Below are 23783 nucleotides of genomic sequence, written 5' to 3' on the forward strand. Positions count from 1 at the left end.
TAAATCAATAATGATAGCGAATGCGCATACATTGACGTTGATACATTCCAATAAGTACATTCTCATGCGTTCATACAAAATCCCATTTATATTTCCATTAAATGAAAAAAAAACATCGACTTTTCAAATGTGTTGAGATGAGATTTCATGTGCGTTTCTTCCTGTGCATGAAGTGCTCCGAGATGCTCCGGTGCAGAAGTCCGGTCGATCAAATACAACTCGCTATTATTTGTACGACTGCTACTACTACCGTAAGGCGGTCATGTGGATTGATGAGCTATTGCGCACTGATTTCCTCCAGTCACCTCGCTCAACGGCGGTCAGTCACTTATCGCTTGTTAATCGCTACGACCATGTTGATTAAATTTGACGCACTCACACAAAGCAGCATTGGTGCGGTGCAACAACTTAAAACAGTAACTTGCATGCAGCCTCTTGGCAATCCACTGCTGGGTGAAGTCCTCGCACGATGTCGGTTGTTTGACCATACTTCATGTTGACACCAGTGCACGTTGGAGGAGAGGGATCTTGATGTCCCACCAATCTATTACCGAGTCCCAACAATCGGCTTCACTCTTTGTGTGTTTTAACGCACATTTGTTTGGTGAAATCGCTTGATTTTTAAACCAATCTTACTGCCTTCCCAACCCCGATTCTTCATGTATCACAACGGCATTAAATGTTGATGTAAAGCTTTCGTGACTGCAGGGATTCATATTCTTGGTTCTTTCGGTAAAGTCAAGTAGAAGGGAAACAATGAAATAATAAAAATATAAAACAATAAAATTCTCACGACATTTCGACTGCAACACAAGCAATCGTCATCAGGTGTGAAAACCACAGCAAGAACATTTTGAAAAAAGTGGCGGTTTTTTAGCGTTTGCACCACGGAGAGCGATTTGGCAGTTATTCAGATGGACGAGTCCATCTATGTTCGGAAAAGAGTAGGGGGGAGACGAAAATAATGGATGCGGTCTGAAAGCCACCGTAAGCGTGAACAATCAATTAAGACCCGAAATGGTTTATCAAATCCTTCCAATGATTGCTAAGCCAGAATCTATCTTCTCAGTTGAAATTGTCTCTATGTTTGTATATGTGGATAGCCTCATGAACGAATCTCTCGTGGTAGCCAGATAGCTTGCAGAGAACCTCTGTCTTGGAGAAGTCAATGTCATGTGAGCCTACTGAATTATAATAGTGATCTGCCACGGCCGAGGTGTTGGTCCTACCGTGTTTTAGGTCTGCTTTGTGTTCACAGATGCGGTCCGAGACATGTCGTTTGGTTTCTCCAATGTAACTACTACCACAGAGGCAACTTAGTTTGTAGACGCCAGGGTACTGTATGTCTGGAATCACATCTTTTACAGACGGAACCAGATCACGGATTTTATGTAATGTGTTGAATCGGACGTGGATCTTGTGTTTATTCAAGATTTTGGAGATTTTTTTGTGATCCCCGCAATGTAGGGTAAAGTGATGGTTTTGAATGGCTCCTCAAGAGGGTCCTTCTTCATGGTTTAAGTGATAGCTTTGCGGATTGTGTAGTCGGAGTAACCATTAGCCTTAAGAGCTTGATGTACGTGCTTGAGTTCACTGGCTATGTGTTCCTGGTCGGATATGCATTGGGCTCCATTGTGTAGAGTCTTGATGAGGGAATTCTTCTGGGATGGATGGTGGTGGGAATCCGGTTTCAGGTAAGCATCCGTATAGGTAGCAAGTGAAGTATGTATTGGTTAAGAAGTGTCTCACCAGGGGGGGTACCTAAGTGTTTAGTCCTTGATGAACCAAGTCTTCAATGATTGCGATGGTGTCAGGTACAGGAACTTTGGTGAATAAGGAAACTGCCACTCTGCGCCCAACCTTATGGAAGACGTACATACGTGGATGACACTTTTGTCATCTGGCCACATGGCCGGCCTGCTCTAGACCAATTCCTCTACCACATCAATTCCATACACCTAGCCATCAGATTTACCATGGAAGTCGAAAAAGATGGCAAGCTACCTTTTTTGGATGTCCTAATAAAAAAGAGACCTGATGGTTCAATGAGCCACTCTGTCTACAGGAAAGCTACCCATACGGATGCTTACCTGAAACCGGATTCCCACCACCATCCATCCCAGAAATATTCCCTCATCAAGACTCTGCACCATAGAGCCCAATGCATATCCGACCAGGAATACATAACCAGTGAACTCAAGCACGTACACCAAGCTCTTAAGGCTAATGGTTACTCCGACTACACAATCCACAAAGCTATCACTCCAACCATGAAGAAGGACCCTCTTGAGGAGCCATTCAAAACCATCACTTTACCCTACATTGCGGGGATCACAAAAAAGATCTCCAAAATCTTGAATAAACACAAGATCCAAGTCCGATTCAACACATTACATAAAATCCGTGATCTGGTTCAGTCTGTAAAAGATGTGATTCCAGACATACAGTACCCTGGCATCTACAAACTAAGTTGCCTCTGTGGTAGTAGTTACATTGGAGAAACCAAACTACATGTCTCGGACCGCATCCGTGAACACAGAGCAGACCTAAAACACGGTAGGACCAACACCTCGGCCGTGGCAGATCACTGTTATAATTCAGTAGGCTCACATGACATTGACTTCTCCAAGACAGAGGTTCTCTGCAAGCTATCTGGCTACCATGAGAGAATCGTTCATGAGGCTATCCACATATACAAACACAGAGAAAATTTAAACCGAGAAGATGGATTCTGACTTAGCAATCGTTGGAAAGATTTGATAAACCATTTCGGGTCTTAATTGATTGTTCACGCTTACGGTGGCTTTCAGACCGCATCCATTATTTCCATCTCCCCCCTCCTCTTTTCCGAACATAGATGGACTCGTCCATCTGAATAACTGCCAAATCGCTCTCCGTGGTGCTAACGCTAAAAAAACGCCACTTTTTCAAAATTTTCTTGCTGTGGTTTTCACACCTGATGATGATTGCTTGTATTGCAGTCGAAATGTCGTGAGAATTTTATTGTTTTATATTTTAATATTTTATTGTTTCCCTTCTACGTGACTTTACGGAAAGAACCAAGAATACAACGGCATTAGTTTGCAGACTTGGGCTGCTGGAATCACCCTCTTGCACTCGTTGCACAGTGAAATGAGGCCCTTTCAGCGGTCAATTTGGTTTTCCTGAGCAGCCCTGCGCTAGAGGTTTGGCTTCCTCGCGGTGGGACCAGTGGTCTGGGTTGGTGAGGGTGGGGGTCGGCGTCCATACACACGGGTTGAACACCACAGTCCGAGAGTGTTGGAGTAAGATTCGTTCGAGTGATAAAATGACCAAGGCCTTTTTAAATATTTGCAATTTTAATTAACTTTCAAGCCACACACAAAAACACGAGAAATAAGACCCAACAACATTAACATTATTGCATTTTCGAAAAGAACGTATTATCCCACGTACAAAGTTACTCTTGCATATTTTTTGCTTATTTGAAGTTAATTGTGTAATGCGACGCATACTTTTATTTTTAAACGCACATCTCGGGTTTTAAAACGGTTTTCCCAGCGGATAAAAATTATTGGTCAATATGAAAAATCAACATCCCCCGCCCCTCACCTACCACCCTTCCCCTCCCGCACCCTCGACAATTCATGAACCTGACGAGGTTTAACTTCGCCCCCAAAGGCGACTCCACTAAGGAGGCGGTACAGTACAACAAGTAGGCTGCAGATGCGCTATCTGCGTGGTACAGTGTTCGACTGCTCTCCTCTTGCATGTGTGGATTTTCTCCGGGCATTCCGGTTTCTTGCCACGTGCCAAATAAATAGAAAATGCAAGAAATTAATAGCAATTCGTCAGACATATCCCAAATGCAGGACCCTCCTGGCAAATGATCTTGAGACTCAGGGAGGCGTTTCTGAGGAGACAAAGGAACTGGTATTACCGTATTCTCTGGATCATGCCACACTCCCCCCCTGTATATAATTTTGTGGTGCGTATTATGGTTCGGTAGATGTGTTCGTGCGTGGTGACCAGTCTTTGTCTTACTTTATTGACAGGGGGCACAAGTTTGTATGTATGCTGAACTTTTTTGCACCGTACGTAGCCAACCCTGCTAATCGGAGGTGCGGGGGAAGGACAACTATACACAAAAGGCAGTTAAAAGAAATGAGTTTTCAATCTAGATTTAAACAGATACAAGTTTGGGGAGAGCGTCTTAATTTCTTGAGCATCTTAAAATCTTGAGAATACGGTAATATTGCAGTACAACTCCTCTTGTCTGCAGTGGTGTGTGGCTACACACGCGGTGTGTGCCCGGGACACCGCTAAGATATTTGGACACTGCATCAGGACTGCAGGTGGAGAGGTGGCGCAGTTGGTGCCCTGCGTCACAAACCCGACGACCTGAGTTTCATTTCCGGGCATGGCTAACATCAGTGGTGACACCTGGACCGGTCCTCCAAGCTTCGGTGATTCCCACCGTCACCAACCGGTACTGAGCAGCTGTGGTGAAGTATGATCAAACAACTCCCGTCACCGGCAACGGCGAGGCCTTCATCCAGCAGTCGATTGACATCAGGGCCGTACGTAATTATGATTAAGACTGAGCAAAACATTGTCTCTTGTCACTTCGCTTCCGGCTGTTTTAAGCAGTCGTGTGGATGCAATTTGTGGATGTGCCCCCCTAACTCTCAGCCATCGTGTTTGAGACGACAGCCAACAAGAACGAGTTACAATTGCCACACTACCATAAGCAGATTAACCAATGCAGTCTCTAATCAGTAATCTAAAATTATTCATTGTTGTATGAAATCATATTACTATTCGGGTCAGGGTGATCCGATGACATTTTGTTCGTGAATCTGAATTTATCCAAAATCATAGGCGGAGTTTGACGTCTATATTTGGGGGGGGGGGGCTTTGTTCGCTTTGTCCCTCACATTATGAATCTCGGGTGCATATAGTTATTATTTTTATCATCATTGTAAACTACTGAAAATAAATTAATAAAATGTTTAGTCTGGGTGGGGCGTTGCCCCCTCCCCCCGCAAACTCCGCCCATGTCCAAAATTGTATCAATTACTGTATATCGAGAAGTCTCTCCCTGCTCAATGGATCGATGGGATTGGTATCACTCTTCATCTGCTGCTCTGACCCAGTGTTGGATATTGCACATTCTCATGGTAAGTGGCAGTCTGTCCATAGGATGACCACTGCTGATTGACTTTCCACAAACCCTTTAGGGATCATGGGTTTTATAAACCCTTTAAGGATGATGATGAACTGAGCCAACCCCGACACCCCCGCCCCTTCCCCCACCCCTGAGTGAGATTTTAACTCATAACCTCTCCGATTGCGAGTTGAGCTCTCTAACCACAGCCCTGCGCTATATTTACCACACTTGTGCACTGTCAGCAGAGATTCTCTATCAAATGAAGCAGCAGTGGTGGAAGTTGCCTATTGGGTCTAAAGCAGAATTTTGATCTAGAGCCCCCCTTTCGGAATTATAAACTCCTGGTGAGATGACAGAAGAGCTATGGAAATGCAGGCTTAGGAATGGGAATGTAGTGAGCTAGCAGAGTGATGCAAAATAGGATAGCATTGATTTAGTGATATTATCAAAGACCGTGATTAATTCAACTTTTTACGTTATACAGCAATTAAGGGGTTATGTTTATTGGAATGTCAATTTCCAATTATATTTTATTCTAATGGAATTGATATTTATAGAGCGCCTTCACTCAAGGCGCTTGATACAAAAACGGTGACAGAGTTATTTAAATGACAGGGGCGTGCCACAAGGATCAGGAATGAGTGACAGCGATAGAAGGTACAGTAAAATCTTGGATTGCGAGTAACTTGGTCTGCGAGTGTTTTGCAAGACGAGCAAATTTTTAAAATAAATATTAATTTGATAAACGAGCGAGGTCTTGCAATACGAGTAGTACGTATACGCTTTGTCTGCCGAGCGTCACGTGATCACAACTGATATACGAGTGCTTTGATATACGAGTGCTTGGATTGCAAACACGTTTCCGGAATGAATTATGCTCGCAATCCAAGGTTTTACTGTATTTAGGGATCACAAAAGGGGAGGGGAGGGACGCGAAGGAGTGGAGGGATGAGGGGAGGTAAGAGAATGGGCAATATAGAAGGGGTGAGGCTTTATGTACAAGGAAAGTTGATTCCAGTGGAGAAGTGCAAGGAGGGAAAAGAACCGAAAATGGGACTGGGCACGGAGAGGAGGAGGGACAGAGAGAGAGACAGAAAATTGGGAATGAAGAGGACGAGAGGGGACATGCAAGGAGATGAGAGAGGCAATATAAGATGGGGCTAGGCCATGGAAAGATTCGCTGCGACAATGCCATGATTCGAGGGCACCTTGTGCTACTTGTGCCCTGAATATTTTGCTTGGTTTGCTTGAGCCTAGGGCGGCCACCGAGGAGCCACGGGCATTGCTGTGATTGTGCCGTATTGTCTGGTTCACTTTACTTCACCGCGTTACATTGTCAGAGCAGTTTCACTGAGCTTGGAGTCAGTCGGAGATCAAATGTTACGATGCGAGGCCTTGAATTAAAACACTGTGGGGATTTGTAAACGGCTGATATCCAAGCAGTTTTTTTTCCCTTTCTATTATCGGCTGTTTTGGTGTCGCAAAACAAAACTGATTAGATTAAATAGGGAAGGATTTTAATTAGCAGACTCGGGAGTCAAAAGGCGAAGTGTCCCGTGAGCTCTGGCGCGCGACGGGGCAGCGCTCATCTCTGTTGCCGAGCAACGAAGACAAATTAAAATGTGCTCATTTGCATATTGCAGGGGCAAATAGCTAAAGCCTGTTGCGTGTGTGATGCAGTTGAGCTAGAGTTGTTCAGTTCAAGTAAAGCCATCGGTGGGTGACGTTATTGAAGCCACAGGCGACTAGCAAATTAATTACATTTGTACGCAGGAGGGCACGCAGAACTGCTTCCCAAATGTCTTGAAGTCACCTCGTTATCCACAAGAGGTGGGCATCATATTTTCGTTTGTCGCTTGACGGTGCGACCGATACTTTTCAATGTTATCGGAGCTGGAATTTAGTTGAATTAAGGCCAAAACTAAATTAGTATGATTTTTTTTAGTGCAGCCATTGATGACTGGTTTGAGAACATCAACCCGCTACATGTAAAAAGCCAGCTAAATCATGGGCGACTGCAACCTGGATTCGAACCCAGGTTCGCTTCAGTGTCGGCACAACAATCTGATTTCATAGTGACCCGGTCACCTCTCCCTGCTCAAACGAACTCTGTGCAGTGCTCAGAGCCAGTGGTGGAAAGCCCACGTTCCTGTGGTAGGGGCCATTCTCTCGAGGGAACCACCCTTTGAATTTTCACAAAGTGGTGCTCATTTTTATCAGTTCTGAAGGGATGGTACGTCGACAGCTCAAAGCGCAGAGCTCCGTGCGCCATTACTGCACTGTGAACTGCAGTAAGGTCCGACGAAATGTGAATGGTGGGGTTAGGGTGTCAGTTACAGACCGAGTACTGGTGTCTGGTTGGCTATTTGGTTAGGGCTAGCATTTGGTTGGTCACTGGGTTAGCGTTATGGTCACTGGGAAGGCTAGTAATAATGTCAGGTTGCCTAGTCGGTTATGGTCAGAATAGGGGCTAGTACTTGAAAGTGGTTTGCCTGGTCGGTTAGTTAGTTAGGGTTCTGACCAGGGCAGTATTAGATCCGTGGCTACTTTTCATTCCCGGTGTTTACAGAGCCACTAAGTAACCAGGACCACCACCACCATAAAAAAGTGATTAATAAAAAAACGTGGCGATCATCGGCGACGCGGATAACGGGACTGCGGAGAACGAGGAGTCGAGCAGCGCCACCACAACGGCGGCGGTTGCGGCAGCTTAAAAGTGGATGGAGGCAGAGCGCAGCACGGGGCCGTCACACTCACACGAGCATTCGTCACACTCGCACTCGCTCTCGTCGTCCACCTCCGGCTCGCGGGGGTCGTTTGCTGGGTCGCCGCGGTGGGGCGGGAGCGGGAGGCCGCGCTTCACCGTGAATATCCTCTTGCGGCCACGGCCCTCGGCGGGCCCGCTTGCCCCCGGCGACTGAAACGCGTGCAGCGAGTGCGCCGACAGTGCCATGTGCTGCTGCTGGTGCTGCTGCTGCTGCTCGTGGTGGTGATGGTGGTGGTGCGGCTGATGATGATGATGCTGTTGCTGCTGGTGGTGATGTTGGTGAAGGTCCTGCTGATGCTGCTGTTGCTGGTGGTGATGATGGTGGTGCTGGTGGACGTCTTGGTGGTGAAGAAACTCCTGGCTGAGCAGGTCCTGGTGGTGGTGATGGTGGAGGTCTTGGTGGTGTAGCAGGTCTTGTTGATGGTGGTGATGGTGGTGGTGCTGTTGCATGGCACTGCCAGGCAGCCGATGGGCGGCATGAACCCCAAATCCTCCACCTGTTCGGACTCCGCCTCCGCTGCTGCTGCTGCCGCTGACGCTCGCGCTGTTGCTGCCGCCTCCTCCGCCACTGCACGCCATCCGGCGGTCGACGTGACCGCAGTCGACCCCCGACGCAGTGCACATGTGTGGCGCATCCTGACGCAATATCAGGTCGCGCAAGCTAAGCGTGCTGCGGGCCATGCACGCGGCGCCGCCACCACTGCCACCAATGGCCACCGCGGCCGAGGAGGAGGAGGGCAGGGTGCCCGGCCGGCCGGAGCCGCAGTGGTGCTCGTGCACGCAACGCGTGAGCGACGCGCACCGGTGAAGTTCTCTGCGCTCACACGCCGCACCCGCCTGTGCCCCGCCACCGCCAATAGTGGTGGAGAAGGTTTCGGCGAAGGCGCCAGCGGCGGAAGAAGATGCTTGGCCATGCAGCATGGTGACGGAGTCGTGCCGGCAGCCTTGGGCGGGGGCAGGAGAAGGGGTTAGTCAGGACGTGCCAATAGATGAAAGATAAAGGTGCTAGAACCTATAAACGCTCGCTCGCTCGGACACGTCACTGTTGGCACAATGGGACCCTTCACCAGAGGAGGGCTCTAAAGAGTCACTCTCTATGAGCCACGTCCTTTCTCAAATATGTCAGCGATCGTAGCCTTCTTTTCTTTCAGCTTTACCCGTGATATTTACTCAAGAATGTTGCCAACATCCGCCAACTCTTGTGTAGTGACATCACAGCCACACAGCCGGGGTGGCTATGCTGCACATGCCCTGTAATCCAGCATTTTGGAGTCAGCAAGGGTTGGTGGATCACTGCACAAATGTTGTGCAATTACCCATACATTATAAGGTTTCACTCATTGCACACAAAGTGCTTGCCACAAATGAACCACAATACCTTACTGATCTCGTCAAGGAGCATAGACCACCACGCAAACTTGTAGCTTTTGTATAGCCATCGAACAAAGATGATCTTTGCATCGCGCGCTTTCAGATACGCTTCTGTGGCCGTCTGGAACACTCTTCCTTCTGATATTAGGAATCCACTGGAGCTATGTATTTCAAAATATAGATTGAAAACTAATTTCTAACTGCTTTTTGTGTTTAGTTTGTTGTCCTTCCCCTGCACCTCCGGTTAGAATGGTTGGCTATGTACAGTGCAAAATAAGTTCACATCCCGTGGGCGTCGAGGAGATGCCGTTCCCCTGGCTCGCTAGGAGAAGGCGGTACAGTAAAGCGCGCACTAATATCGTCTGCCCCTTCTGTATGGGATAGAGTGTTGTCCCCTCGCACCCGTGGGTTTTATAAGGGTGCTCTGGTTTCCTCCCACATGTATAAACAATCATTAATTGGTCAAAACACCTTAATATAGAGGAACACAGAGCTTGGGAAATTTTTGGTATTGCTGGCTCACTACCTGGCTGATGTCCTGCAGCTCGTCTGTGGCTCCTCAGTGATGGTGAGATGTAGCTTTGCAAGAACGACGATGCTATTTATCAAACTAAACGTTCTTATTTAGTTTTTACGCAAAGCGGGTCTGGCTATTTCCAAGAGGGCAGGAGACAGCAGGTCTTGTGCTGTGGAGCAGCCGTGCTGTGTGGCAAAATTTCCAGCCGAGAAAAGTGTCAGAGCAGCTTAAAAGTTATGGAAGGTTGGGAGCCGTGCGGTTTGTCATAATCATCATCATCATCATCTGGGATCCCTCGAGGTCCAGTACAATGGTCCTCCATCGACAGCGATGATGGTTAGGATTTGTGTGTGTACTCAGGTGGCTGATGAGGCCAATCCTGGAACCACATATCATGAAACAGTGACAGCGTGCGTCGTCTTTATTGGCAGTTTGGAAGCTTTGAAATTCCTATCTGGCCTGGGTGCGTTTTATTCATTCGTGCACGTTTCCTAACTCGTGTCTCTCACATGCAAGTGTGCTGGATGGGCAACTCTGTCGTGAACAGTGCTGTGGGGAGAGGGCCAATTCCGATTGGCCCTCTCCCCTCATGGCGTCTGTGACCACCAAAGTGGCTAAACGGGGGCTCTGGACAGGTGCGAGAGGCTGGTAACCCCTCTACCTTAAAAAATTTACCACAAAACCACGACTTAAATATATAACTAATAAGCTTGTGCCGGAGGCCCCGGGGGGACAGGCGTCTATGACATCTCCTGGCCAAACCCCAATTGGCAGAGCCAGGAGATTGAATCTCTACCCTCGGGGCTCCTCCAGAAACAACGACAAGCCACTTCGTGTGGCGTGGAATGTTCGAACGCTCACTGCGGAGGAGAGGCTGCCACTCCTCTGTCGGGAGCTGGACCGGTACCGCCTGGATCTCTGTGGCATTCAGGTACTCGGGGCAGCAGACTGCCAAACAACAGGGTGTGGCTCTTCTTTTGAACAAAAGCATGAAGGGTGCGTGGGAGCGTGGCGGTGAGGTGTGGGAAGCTGTAAGCCCCAGGATACTTTGGGCTCGCCTTCCCATCAACCGGAGGCGAGGAGTGGTGGTCGTGGTTACTTGTGCCCCCACCAAAGACAAACATCCGTGGAGGGATGCAGGCAAAGCCGATGAGTCAGATGCCTTCTATGACCTCCTGTCACAGGTGCTGGCTAAAGTGGCCCCTCGGGATAGAGTCATCTTGTTGGGTGACTTCAATGCCCGAGTTGGTCATGATGCAGCACCTGGTCTGGAGTGATTGGAGGGCATGGGCCAGATCAGCTCAATAACAACGGTAGGAGGCTGCTAGATTTTTGTGCAATCCATGGGCTTGTAATTTCCAACACGCTGTTCCGGCATCGGCACATCCACACAACATCATGGATGCATGCCGGGTCCAAGCAAGAACATCTGCTGGACTACATACTGACGGACCAGTGGATGCGAGCCCAGGACCTACCGTGGAGCTGATCTGCTCTCTGACCATCAACTAGTCATCTGTAAGATGTGTCTGCCATTCTTCCACTCCGGTGGTGGGTGTACACCCAGAACCCCATTCTAACCTAAAGTGGCCTGGTCTCAGTTAGCTGATGAAAGTTGCAAGCGAGAATTTCATCATCGCTTGCGGCTGGGGTTGACATGTCGAGGGTAAATGGGCGAGGTTTAGGACTGTGACTCATGCAGCTGCAATGGCTGCTTTGGGTACGCGGTCCAGACCTCCCCAGAGACCCTGGCTGACAGAGGAGGTGTTTAGGATAGTTGAGAAAAAGCGACAGGCTCACTGTCATTGACTACAGAATCCCACGTCAGAGAATGAGGAGGCTTACCGCAGCCTTCGCTCGGAGGTTCGGAGAGCCGTGAGGTGCTGCAAGGATGGGTGGTGGTCACAGATTGCTGAGGAGATGGAGTCTTCCTCAGTGGCCCGCGATCACAAATCTCTATTTAACGCCATCAAAAAAGTAACCTGCAGCGCCACACCTATTACCATCATTAGGGGCAAATTGGTGTTACAATCTCCGACCCCCAGGAACAGGATTGCAGATTTGCTGAGCATTTCTGTGAGGTCCTGGGGAGAAGGGAAACCCCTCAGCCAGGAAAACATCGTGGCACAAAGTGGGGATGACCCTGCTGAGGCTGCGGTGCCTCAAATATTGGAAGAAGTCACCCCCTGTGAGTGGCTGGCTGAGGTGCCATCTGTTGAGGAAGTACTGAAGGCGATCCGGAGTCTGAGACCAGGAAAGGCAGCGGGCAGAGATGATCTCCCAAGCGAAATGCTGAGGGAGGGTGGCGTTTGTGCACAGACTTCCCTATATGACATCATAACAACAGTCTGGACCACTGGACGGGTTCCGCAGGATTGGAAGGATGCCCTGGTAGTCCCCCTGTTTAAGAAGGGGGACCGCCCAGACTGTAACAACTACAGGGACATCTCACTCCTCAGTTTGCCGGGAAAGGTTCTGGCAAGGATTATTCAATATCGCCTTGCCAGGCACGCTGAGGAGAGGCTTGCGGAGTCCCAGTGCGGTTTTAGGAAAGGGCGTTCCTGCACAGATGCCATATTTTCTGTCCGTCTTCTACAGCAGAGGTGTAGGGAATTCCAACAAGACCTACATCTCTGCTTTATTGACCTGGTCAAGGCCTATGATACCATCAGTAGGCCTGGGCTTTGGGTTGTTCTTCGTGCTTTTGGAGTCCCTGACCCCCTGCTCACGATCATTAAAGACCTTCATGATGGTGAGCGTGCCCGGGTAAAACTATGTGGCCGGGAGTCAGAGCCATTCCCTGTACACCTTGGGGTGCGACAGGGATGTCCTCTGGCTCCCACATTATTTAACATCTATTTTGACCACGTAGTTCGTGAAGCCTTCAATAGCTGTACCGGGGGAATCTCCATTTGGTACAGATATAATGGGTGGCTGATCGATGCCCGGGTGCGGTCAAGGGATGGCTCTTTATTGCTCAACCACGTTATGTATGCCGATGATTTGGTAATAGCTGCTCATTCAGAGGAAGAGTTGGAGACGCTGCTGCTGAGACTGGAGCGTGCCTTTAAGAGATGGGGCCTTACCATCAGCCCCACCAAAACTAAGCGCCTGCCTGGGTATTTTGTACCATCGGACACTCCACCCCCACAACTCCCAATCGGTGATGGGGCAGTTGTGGAGAGAGTGGAGAGTTTCCCATACCTGGGCAGTGTGCTTATGACCGGCTCCAGTTTAACAGCCAAGGTCTCACTCCGAATCAGTTGAGCGGCATTATCATTTCATCGGTTGCGTAACACTGTGTGGAAGCTACCTGGTCTGTCGCTCCACACGAAGCTTCAGGTCTTCTCGGCCACGGTCATTCCCTCCCTTCTCTATGCTTGTAAAACGTGGACCCCCTTAATGGAGCATCTTCACTGGTTAGAAACATTTAGGCTAGCCTGCCTACGATCCATCCTGGGTTTAACCAGGCTGGATTGTGTGAGCTCACAAATCCTTGAAAGATCTGGGCAGGGTCCCATCGGTGAGCTCCTCCGGCAGGCAAGGCTGTGTTGGCTGAGTCATGTAGCCCGCATGCCCAACCACCGCATGCCAAAACAGCTGTTGTTCGGCCGGATCGAGGGGGCTAAATGGGCGTGGCACGGGCTAGAGAAGAGATGGAATGATGTGGTACAGGAGGACGTGGAGCTGAGTGGACTTGCCGATGACTGGTACCAACGGTGTCAAGATTGGCCTCTGTGGAGGAGGCTCGTGAAGGACGCTACTCGGCAGTTGGAGGCAGTCGCCCTCCAACAACAACGGAGGGTGGAGGAGCGACGCTCACAACAACGAGCGGAGCACCGGGTGGCTAAAGCACAGCAGGTTGGCACAGTAGGGGCCATAGGTGGTGCATCAGCCAGTCATCTCAGTCAGTCGACCCGTGGCACCTGGGTCTGCCCCGTGACCTCCTGCCAGCGGGCGTTCGACACTTCACGTGGCCTCAAGGTGCACATGGCCTGGCACAAGCGTCGTGGTGACGTCACCGCCACTTAGTGGCAAATAGCGGTTGTTGTTGTTGTGTGTACGTGTGAGTGATGGGAGCGGTAGTGTAGCGGTTAGCGTGCTGCGCTATGAACCCGGTGACCCAAGTTCAAATCCCGCTCATGGACAACACCAGCAACAAATATTTGAGCCGGTCCTGGACTTCCCCTAGGTCGACTCCGCCTTAAATAAGTTTCTGGTGTGGTGTGTAAACATTGCCACGAGGGAGACAAAGGCAGACGGGCGTGGTATTGGCCACCCACCCCCTCGTGTACGATGTTGACCTTCATAGGTGATGACGATGATGATAATGATGTGAAAGCAGAGGTAATCAAATGGGTGTATACCTGTTTAAATGATTCTGTATCTATGGCATTAAGGCGTAGCGACATTCACGTGTAGCAGGGGTATGATTTGAAAATATAGGAAAAAGTCAACATTTGTCAATAACACTTGCAGGGAAAAATCTATACGAGCGACATTTTGGGCAACAGCCCTTCTCCATGCATAAATACAAAGTTACATTTACTTATACTTTAAAACATTCTCCAACTAAAGTGCCTGTTAACCTTGAGGGAAACTAATAATTTGCATACAACAATAATCTGATACCAATACTTTCAAAGAAATGGATTGTTACATGAAATTATAAATTGGCCCAAAATCCAAAACAGGACATTACTGCAGGAGAATCGTGCTTATCCTAGGCTTTCCAGGATAAATTAAGGGCACAAATGCATAACTAATTTACATTACTTCTAAAACTTAAATTAATAAGTCATTCAGATTTCGATTTAAAGCTTTCGTGACTGCAATGATTCATCTTCTTTGGTTCTTTCGGTAAAGTCACGTAGAATGAGAATAAAATAATAAATTGATAAAATAAAATAACACAATATTCTCACGACGTTTCGGCCACAACACAAGCGGCCTTCATCAGGTGAAGGGACGAGACTGTCTGGTAGGACAGCGCTGGAGGGAAAGAGCCACGTTCAGATCACGACCTTTAAGCTGTGTGAGAGGAAACAAAGCACCTTGACAAAGGAATTAGCATATAATTTAGCATTGAAATGGCTGAGTGATTAGCTTGTGACTGGTCACAGAAATAGCTATGTTAAAAGTTAAAGCATACACATCCGCAGAGGCACCCCTTGATAAAGGAATTAGCATAGAATTTAGCATTGAAATAGCTAAGTTAAAGCATACACATCCGCAGAGGCACCCCTTGACAAAGGAATTAGCATAGAATTTAGCATTGAAATAGCTGAGTGATTAGCTTATAACTGATCACAGAAATAGCTACGTTAAAGTCAGAGCATACACATTCACCGATGTACTTAGTACAAATCAAACAGGAGAATTTATCATTGAAATAACTAGGCGAATTTAGCATTGAATTTACTGAGTGATTAGCTAGTGACTGGTCACAGAAATGACTATGTTGAAGTCAAGGCCTACACATCTGAGCTATTCACAGTACTATATAGTGAACCAATAAAAAACTAAACTATAAATTACCTTAATGTTATCAATAAACTCTATAATCTCCAATCAGCTAAGCTACCAACAATAAGTCGTTATATATCACAATGCTATATGGCGAAAAAATGGGTGGATTCTTACCCTCAACTTTAGCACCACGGAGAGCTACGGGCCCCGTTCAGACGGACGAGTTCATCCATGGTCGGAACAGAGGAGGGGGAGAGAGACAGCTGCGAGGTGCTATTATACTCCATGTTGTAAACTATACCATTAACCGTGGTGTGAGAGGTATTAAGAGGCAATGCTGGCGAAAGAGCTGCGGTCTGAAGGTCATTGTAAAAATACAATTAATTAAGAACAGAAATGATGTAACACATCTTTCCAGTGGTTACTAAGCCTGAATCCATCTTCTCGGTTGAAATTGTCTCTGTGCTTGTATATGTGAATGGCCTCATGAACGAATCTCTCATGGTAGCCGGTTGGTTTGCAAAGAACCTCCGTCTTGGAGAAGTCAATGTCATGTGAGCCCACTGAATTATAACAGTGATCTGCCACGGCAGAGGAGTTCGTCCTACCGTGTTTCAAGTCTGCTTTATGTTCGCGGATGCGGTCCGAGATATGTCGTTTGGTTTCTCCAATGTAGCTACTACCACAGAGGCACTTTAGTTTGTAAACGCCCGGGTACTGTATGTCTGGAACAGCATCTTTTACAGATGGAACTAAATCACGGATTTTATGTACTGTGTTGAATCGGACCTGGATCTTGTGTTTATTCAGGATTTTGGAGATCTTTTTAGTGACCCCTGCAATGTAGGGTAAGGTGATGGTTTTGAGTGGCTCCACAAGAGGATCCTTCTTCATGACTGGAGTGATGGCTTTGCGGATTGTGTAGTCGGAGTAACCATTAGCCCTGAGAGCCTGGTGTACGTGCTTGAGTTCACTGGTAATGTGTTCATGGTCGGAAATGCATTGGGCTCTATGGTATAGAGTCTTGATGAGGGAGTTCTTCTGGGATGGATGGTGGTGGGAATCTGGTTTCAAGTTAGCATCTGTATGGGTAGCTTTCCTGTAGACAGAGTGGCTCATTGAACCATCATGTCTCCTTTTAATTAAGACATCCAAAAAGGGTAGTTTGCCATCTTTTTCGACCTCCATGGTAAATCTGATGGCTGGGTGTATGGAATTGATGTGGTCGCGGAATTGCTCTAGAGCAGGCTGGCCATGTGGCCAGATGACAAAGGTGTCATCAACGTACCTCTTCCATAAGGTCGGGCGTAGAGTGGCAGTCTGAATGGCGTCAGTTTCAAATTTTTCCATGAATACGTTGGCTACAACCGGAGATAGGGGGGGCCCATTGGGGTGCCCTCAGTTTGTTTGTAGAAAGTTCCATTCCAGGTGAAGTATGTGTTGGTTAAGCAATGTCTCACCAGGGGGGGTACATCAGTATGCAGTCCTTGATGAACCAGGTCTTCAATGATAGCGATGGTGTCAGGTACCGGGACTTTGGTGAACAAGGACACCACATCAAAACTGACAAGCAGGTCGTCTGGGGACAGGGAAATGCCTTTGATTGTCGATACCAGGTGAGTAGAATTTAGTACCGCAGAGGTGGTTTTTCCAGTGAAAGGTCGCAGTATATCAGCAAGAAAAGTGCCAGTTTGTAGGTGGGGGAGTTGATAGTAGAGACGATGGGACGAAAGGGTGTATCTTCTTTGTGTATCTTTGGAAGGCCATATAATCTTGGTGGTCTGGCAGCAGAGGGTTTCAACGAGAACTGTTTGATCTCATCACTTAATGCTGTTGAATCAGAGATGATTTTGTTCGTTTTGGTAACCAGGCTGTTGGTGGGATCTCTTTTTATTTTTGTATAGCTGCCATTGTTGAGTAGTTCTTGAATTTTGTTGTTAAATTCTGTTTTGTCCATGATGACAGTGGCATTGCCCTTGTCGGCTGAGAGGACCACAATATCATCCCTCTTTTTTTAATTGAGATAATTCAAAACGTTCGTCTTTGCTGATGTTGCTGGGTGGCAACTTAGCGTTTTTGAGGGTTGCAGCGATTTCAGATCTTGCTACGTCTGCAGAGATGTGACTCAAGCCCTTGAGTGCAACGTCGACATGGGCAATGATATCATTAACCGGTAAGTGTCTCGGTGTGACAGCAAAGTTTAGACCTTTAGCTAAAACGGATTTCAGACCATCAGAAATGGAACTGTTACTGCGATTAATTACGACTTTGTTGACGTCTATCTTTTCGGTGTGTGGATCCGATTTTTTGCTGGAGAGGTGATTGAATTTGGAAATCAAATTGTCCCTACATTTGGTCGACATAGTGGCAGCCGAAGAGGTAGTCATATTGTCTACATGTTCCCAATCCGATGTAGACATTGTTGCTGTCAATTTTAAGTGTGATTTGTAGAGTGTCTTGTCTAACTGATCGAGTTCGGTGCGTGTAAGTCTGATTTTTTCCGAGATAAGAGCGAAGCTAGTTCTAGCTAGAATTCGTTTTGCATTGAGAGAAGTTGCAACAGCAGAGGTTAGTGTAAATGCGGTTGGTATTACCTTAGAGTCGCGGCATCTCTTCAGAAAGGTGAGAGACTCGATTAGTTGAGCCTTCTTATCCCGGAGTCTGTTGAATGATCTTAAGGATGTGTGGAATCCCTCCCCGTAGAGGCGGTTAAATTTCGATTTAAAGCTTTCGTGACTGCAATGATTCTTCTTCTTTGGTTCTTTCGGTAAAGTCACGTAGAATGAGAATAAAATTATAAATTGATAAAATAAAATAACACAATAATATTCTCACGACGTTTCGGCCACAACACAAGCGGCCTTCATCATATATTGGACCGCATCCGCGAACATAAAGCAGACTTGAAACACGGTAGGACGAACTCCTCTGCCGTGGCAGATCACTGTTATAATTCAGTGGGCTCACATGACATTGACTTCTCCAAGATGGAGGTTATTTGTAAACCAACCGGCTACCATGAGAGATTCGTTCATGAGGCCATTCACATATACAAGCACAGAGACAATTTCAACCGAGAAGATGGATTCTGGCTTAGTAACCATTGGAAAGATGTTTTAAACCATTTCTGTTCTTAATTAATTGTATTTTACGATGACCTTCAGACTGCAGCTCTTTCGCCAGCATTGACTCTTAATACCTCTCACACCACAGTTAATGGTATGGTTTACAACATGGAGTATAATAGTGCCTCGCAGCTGTCTCTCTCCCCCTCCTCTGTTCCGACCATGGATGAACTCGTCCGTCTGAACGGGGCCCGTAGCTATCCGTGGTGCTAAAGTTGAGGGTAAGAATCCACCCATTTTTTTTGCCATATAGCATTGTGATATATAACGACTTATTGTTGGTAGCTTAGCTGATTGGAGATTATAGAGTTTATTGATAACATTAAGGTAATTTATATTTTATTTTTTTATTGGTTCACTATATAGTACTGTGAATAGCTCAGATGTGTAGGCCTTGACTTCAACATAGTCATTTCTGTGACCAGTCACTAGCTAATCACTCAGTAAATTCAATGCTAAATTCGCCTAGTTATTTCAATGATAAATTCTCCTGTTTGATTTGTACTAAGTGCCTCGGTGAATGTGTATGCTCTGACTTTAACGTAGCTATTTCTGTGATCAGTTACAAGTTAATCACTCAGCTATTTCAATGCTAAATTCTATGCTAATTCCTTTGTCAAGGGGTGCCTCTGCGGATGTGTATGCTTTAACTTAGCTATTTCAATGCTAAATTCTATGCTAATTCCTTTATCAAGGGGTGCCTCTGCGGATGTGTATGCTTTAACTTTTAACATAGCTATTTCTGTGACCAGTCACAAGCTAATCACTCAGCCATTTCAATGCTAAATTATATGCTAATTCCTTTGTCAAGGCGATTTGTTTCCTCTCACACAGCTTAAAGGTCGTGATCTGAACGTGGCTCTTTCACTCCAGCGCTGTCCTACCAGACAGTCTCGTCCCTTCACCTGATGAAGGCCGCTTGTGTTGTGGCCGAAACGTCGTGAGAATATCATTGTGTTATTTTATTTTATCAATTTATTATTTTATTCTCATTCTACGTGACTTTACCGAAAGAACCAAAGAAGAAGTCATTCAGATACCAATTACTTTGAGAAAGTTACCCACGCAGCTCAGACTCAGGCAAACACTGCCACAACATCTCCCACATTCTTCTTCTTCAACAAACACAAACAAACATAAAGCCAACCCCAGCGTGCTCATTCATGCTGCCAGGTTTGTGCTCGAGTGGCTTTTCCCTCGCCTCCTTTCGTCTGCGTCCATTCGTCAGCATTATTAGCCGATCGTCTCAGAGCTACAGAGCCAAGTCTTTCTCAGCGACGAACACAAATGCTGACTTGCGCGGGGGTGGGGGGAGGGAGTGGGGGAGGCTTTCAGTCAATCAAACTAATGAATGGACTATCTCACGCTCCGGCAAGATGCTTTGCAGGCGCTGTGTTTTCCCGCTAATTGAGTGTGACCCTGCGCGTAATGAGTTTTTCCGCCGCCAAGATCCGGGGAGAGGAAAGGGCTTTGTTGCGTCGTCGCCCATTGATGCCGGGGGTCCCCTTCCCCCCCCTCACCTCACTCCTCTGGCAGAGTCATCAGCGGCCTGAGGAGTTTGCATCAACGGGGAGCACCGTGGACGTGCATGACACAATTTGTTGTCGCGCTGCCGTCGAGCCTCAGAACCAGCGTCGGTGGGAAGGGTGACCAAGCACCCCTATTTGTTAGTTTGTTTGTTTGTTTTTTTCAAGCATCGTGCGGCGATAGACAAACTGTCTGCGGTAGCTTGGGGGGGGCGGGGGGTGCTGGGCAACATGCCCAAGCTGGGACGGTTTCACGTGACGGGCTTCGCAGCCTCTCCTTACACACGCAGGGTAGGTGAGAGAGACAGGGCGAGAGCAGAATGTAAGGTGGACAAAAGCAAATCCTAGAGTTACTCTTTCTATTCGGTGGTTAATGTTTGTTTATAGCTTGATTAAGGTTGACTGTGCTTGTGCCCCCTCCTCCCCAACCCCCCAGAGTTCTTGTATGCGTGCCCCCTCTTTTAAACAAGGTCGTGATACAGGGCTGTCGTGAGTTATCTGCGTGAAATTTTAATGCTTTATTTGCATCCATCTCCATGTGCCTGGGTTTTCTCTGAAATGCAAGAAATTCCCAAGAAGAGGCACCGGCGGTGGGCAGCCGGGTGGCCGGGTGGCCGGGTGGCCGGGTGGCCGGGTGGCCGGGTGGGCGGGCGGACAGGTTCAGAGGTCAGGGAGCTGAGCCGGCACCCCTGGGAGCCTGGATTTGAATCGTCAACTGAGCTGCTGCCCACAATCAACCCGGCTTGTCCAGTGCAGCGAGATGGATGCTGAAGTCACCTACAATGGCTGTACAAAAATATAATCGTTTTCTTTGGGTTAGATCGCGTAGGCATAATGCCGATATTGTTTTATATATATGTCAATCTTTAAATCATATCTAGACGATCTTTAATAATCTTTTTTTTTTACATGACACATACATGATCTAATTCGGCAGAAACTAATTATGAATGATAATATTGGTCGTGAAAGCCGATGTATAAAATAACTTTTTTGTTATTTGTCTTTAGTTTGGTGTCCTTCCCCCGCACCTCCGATTCACACGGTTGGCTACATACAGTGCAAAATAATTCTAGATTTGAAGCTTTCGTGACTGCAAGGATTCATACTCTTGGGTTTTATTCGGTAAAGTCACGTAGGTAAAACGAATTAAAATAAAATAAAATAAACAATTTAAACACGACGTTTCGGAGGCAACGCAAGCTTCCGTCTTCAGGTGGGACCAGTCACAGCCAGAATCGCTGCACCAAGTGGTGAGGCTCTGGGAACCTAGCGCTTAAATACAGGTTAAGGTGGGGGGGGGTGTGGGAGGGGCCATGTGGGGGGACTTTAGTGGGATGCGGAGGGGGTATGGGTCGTTGTGTGTGTGCAGGGATGAGTTAATCGGTCTTTTGTTGTGTGTAGGGTGCGGGAGATGGGTCACTGTGTGTGTGCAATATAAACGGAGTTAATCCTTCTTTTGTTGTGTAGAGGGAGCGGGGGATGGGTCGTTGTGTGTGTGCAGGGATGAGTTAATACGTTTTTTGTTGTGTGGAGGGCGCGGGAGATGGGTCACTGTGTGTGTCCAATATAAACGGACAGAATATCGGCCAGGATGTGCTGTAAGGGGGCAGTAGAAAAAGGAAAATAGAAAAGTTCGGAAAGAATATGTTTGGTATACCACTGCTTGAAATTGCTGTTAGAAATTAGTTAGTGTTTGGTATGATTCAAAACGTCTTTACAGTGGTTGCTTAATTTGAAACCATCCTCTCGTTTGAAATTATGCCTGTGTTTGTATATCTGAATGGCTTCGTGGACAAATCTTTGGTGATAACCTGTAGGTTTACAAAGAACCTTGGTATCGGAAAAGACAATCTCATGATCACCCATAGCGTTGTAACAGTGATCAGCCACAGCAGATGAATTCGTTCTGCCATGTTTCAAATCTGATTTATGTTCGCGAATTCGGTCAGAGATATGTCGTTTCGTCTCCCCGATATAACAATCACCACAGGTACAGCTCAATTTTTAAACACCGGGGTACTGCAAGTCAGGGATGACATCCTTTACGGATGGGATCAGATCACGAATTTTGTGTATTGTATTGATTCTGGCTGTGACTGGTCCCACCTGAAGATGGAAGCTTGCGTTGCCTGCAAAACGTCGTGTTTTAATTGTTTATTTTATTTTATTTTAATTCGTTTTACCTACGTGACTTTACCGAATAAAACCAAAGAGTATGAATCCTTGCAGTCACGAAAGCTTTAAATCTAGACTTAACAACTTCTACGGGGAAGATTTTCACCTATCTGTTAGAGCTTTTAACAGACAACGAGACAAGAAGTCACAACTCATCGAGACGCTGACTTTCCTCAAAAGATGCCGCGACCAGAAGGTAATACCCATCGCTTTCACTCTCACATCTGCCACTGTATCTTCACTGAACTCTAAACAGATTCTGTTTAAGGCTAGTCTTTCATTAATCTCAGAGAGGATTAGGTTACTCCGATTTGAACTCGACTGTTTAGACAGGACTCTCCTACAATCTCATTTAATGTTAACACAAAAAATGACACCTTATGATTGGAACCACATTGATAACATGACTGCTTCCTCTGCTGATTCACTGTCAGTCAAATGCAAGGCTAACCTAATTGCTAAATTCAACCGCCTATCAAAGAAAAACCCAGTTCCACAGATCACAAAACTAGACGTTAACAAAATTGTTATCAATCAGAGTAGCATCCCGATTTCGGACAATCTGAAAACAGTATTGGCTAAAGGACTAAATTTCGCTGTCACCCCAAAACATATACCAGTAGATGATATCATTTCTCAGGTCGATGTAGCCCTCAAAGGTATAGGACACATCCAAGCAGACATAGCGAGAGCTGAAATAGCCACTATTCTTAAGAGTGCTAAGAAACCCGTTAGCAACATCAGCAAAGGTGAACGCTCTGAACTAGCGAAATTAAAAGAGAGGGATGACATAGTCATCCTCTCAGCCAACAAGGACAATGCCACTGTAATTATGGATAAACAACAATAAAACTCAGGGCCTACTCAGTGATGGGAGTTACTCAAAAATTTAAAATGACCCGACCAACAGCCTATCGATTAAAACCAACAAGATCATCACAAATTCGACCTCCCTAATCGAACCAACTAAACTTCCCTCTCTAAAACCCTTCGCTGCAAGACCTCCTAGATTTTATGGTCTTCCCCAGATCCACAAAGAAGGTACCCCACTACGACCCATCGTGCCCACGATCAACTCCCCTACCTACAAACTAGCCCGTTTTCTCTCAGATACTCTGCTACCTTTTACTGGCAAGACCACCTCAGCAGTACTTAACTCATCCCAATTGGTCTCTATGGTCAAAGACATTGTACTGGCCCCTGACGATATCCTCGTCAGCTTTGATGTGGTGTCTCTGTTCACCAAGGTCCCAGTACCTGACACCATTAAAATAATTTAGGATCTGGTCCATCATAGACTAAACCCCGAAGTACCTGCGCTGGTTAGGCACTGCCTTACCAACACCTATTTTACTTGGAATGGTACCTTTAACAAGCAAAATGAGGGTACTCCTATGGGTTCTCCCTTGTCACCAGTGACAGCCAATGTTTTCATGGAGAAATTTGAATCGGATGACATCCAGACATCCGCCCTCAGTCCTTCCCTTTGGAAGAGATATGTGGATGACACTTTCATCATTTGGCCACATGGCCTCCCAGCTTTGAACCTTTTCCTGGACCACATCAATTCCAAACACCCTTCCATCAGATTCACCATGGAAATAGAGAAAGATGGCAAGCTTCCATTCTTGGATGTTCTGTTTGAGAGGAGGTCTGATGGCTTGTTGGGACATTCCGTTTA

At 46.8% G+C, this 23783-nt stretch overlaps 1 protein-coding gene across 2 annotated transcripts in view; it reads right to left on the minus strand.

Moving 5' to 3' along the window:
• Positions 1-3319: 3319 nt before the first annotated feature.
• LOC116952047 (neuropilin and tolloid-like protein 1) overlaps positions 3320-23783 on the minus strand; it is a 90779-nt gene continuing 70315 nt past the window's right edge. For both annotated transcript variants that reach the window (XM_032971055.2, XM_032971056.2), the window contains one exon: positions 3320-8860. In XM_032971055.2, coding sequence (XP_032826946.1) covers positions 7860-8860 — 1001 coding nt within the window. In that variant the 3' untranslated portion in view covers positions 3320-7859. The remainder of the gene's footprint in view (positions 8861-23783) is intronic.

The sequence above is a fragment of the Petromyzon marinus genome, chromosome 45, assembly GCF_048934315.1.
Source record: "Petromyzon marinus isolate PM22_M1 ecotype Great Lakes invasive population chromosome 45, UKy_Petmar_22M1.pri1.0, whole genome shotgun sequence".
Taxonomy (NCBI): domain Eukaryota; kingdom Metazoa; phylum Chordata; class Hyperoartia; order Petromyzontiformes; family Petromyzontidae; genus Petromyzon; species Petromyzon marinus.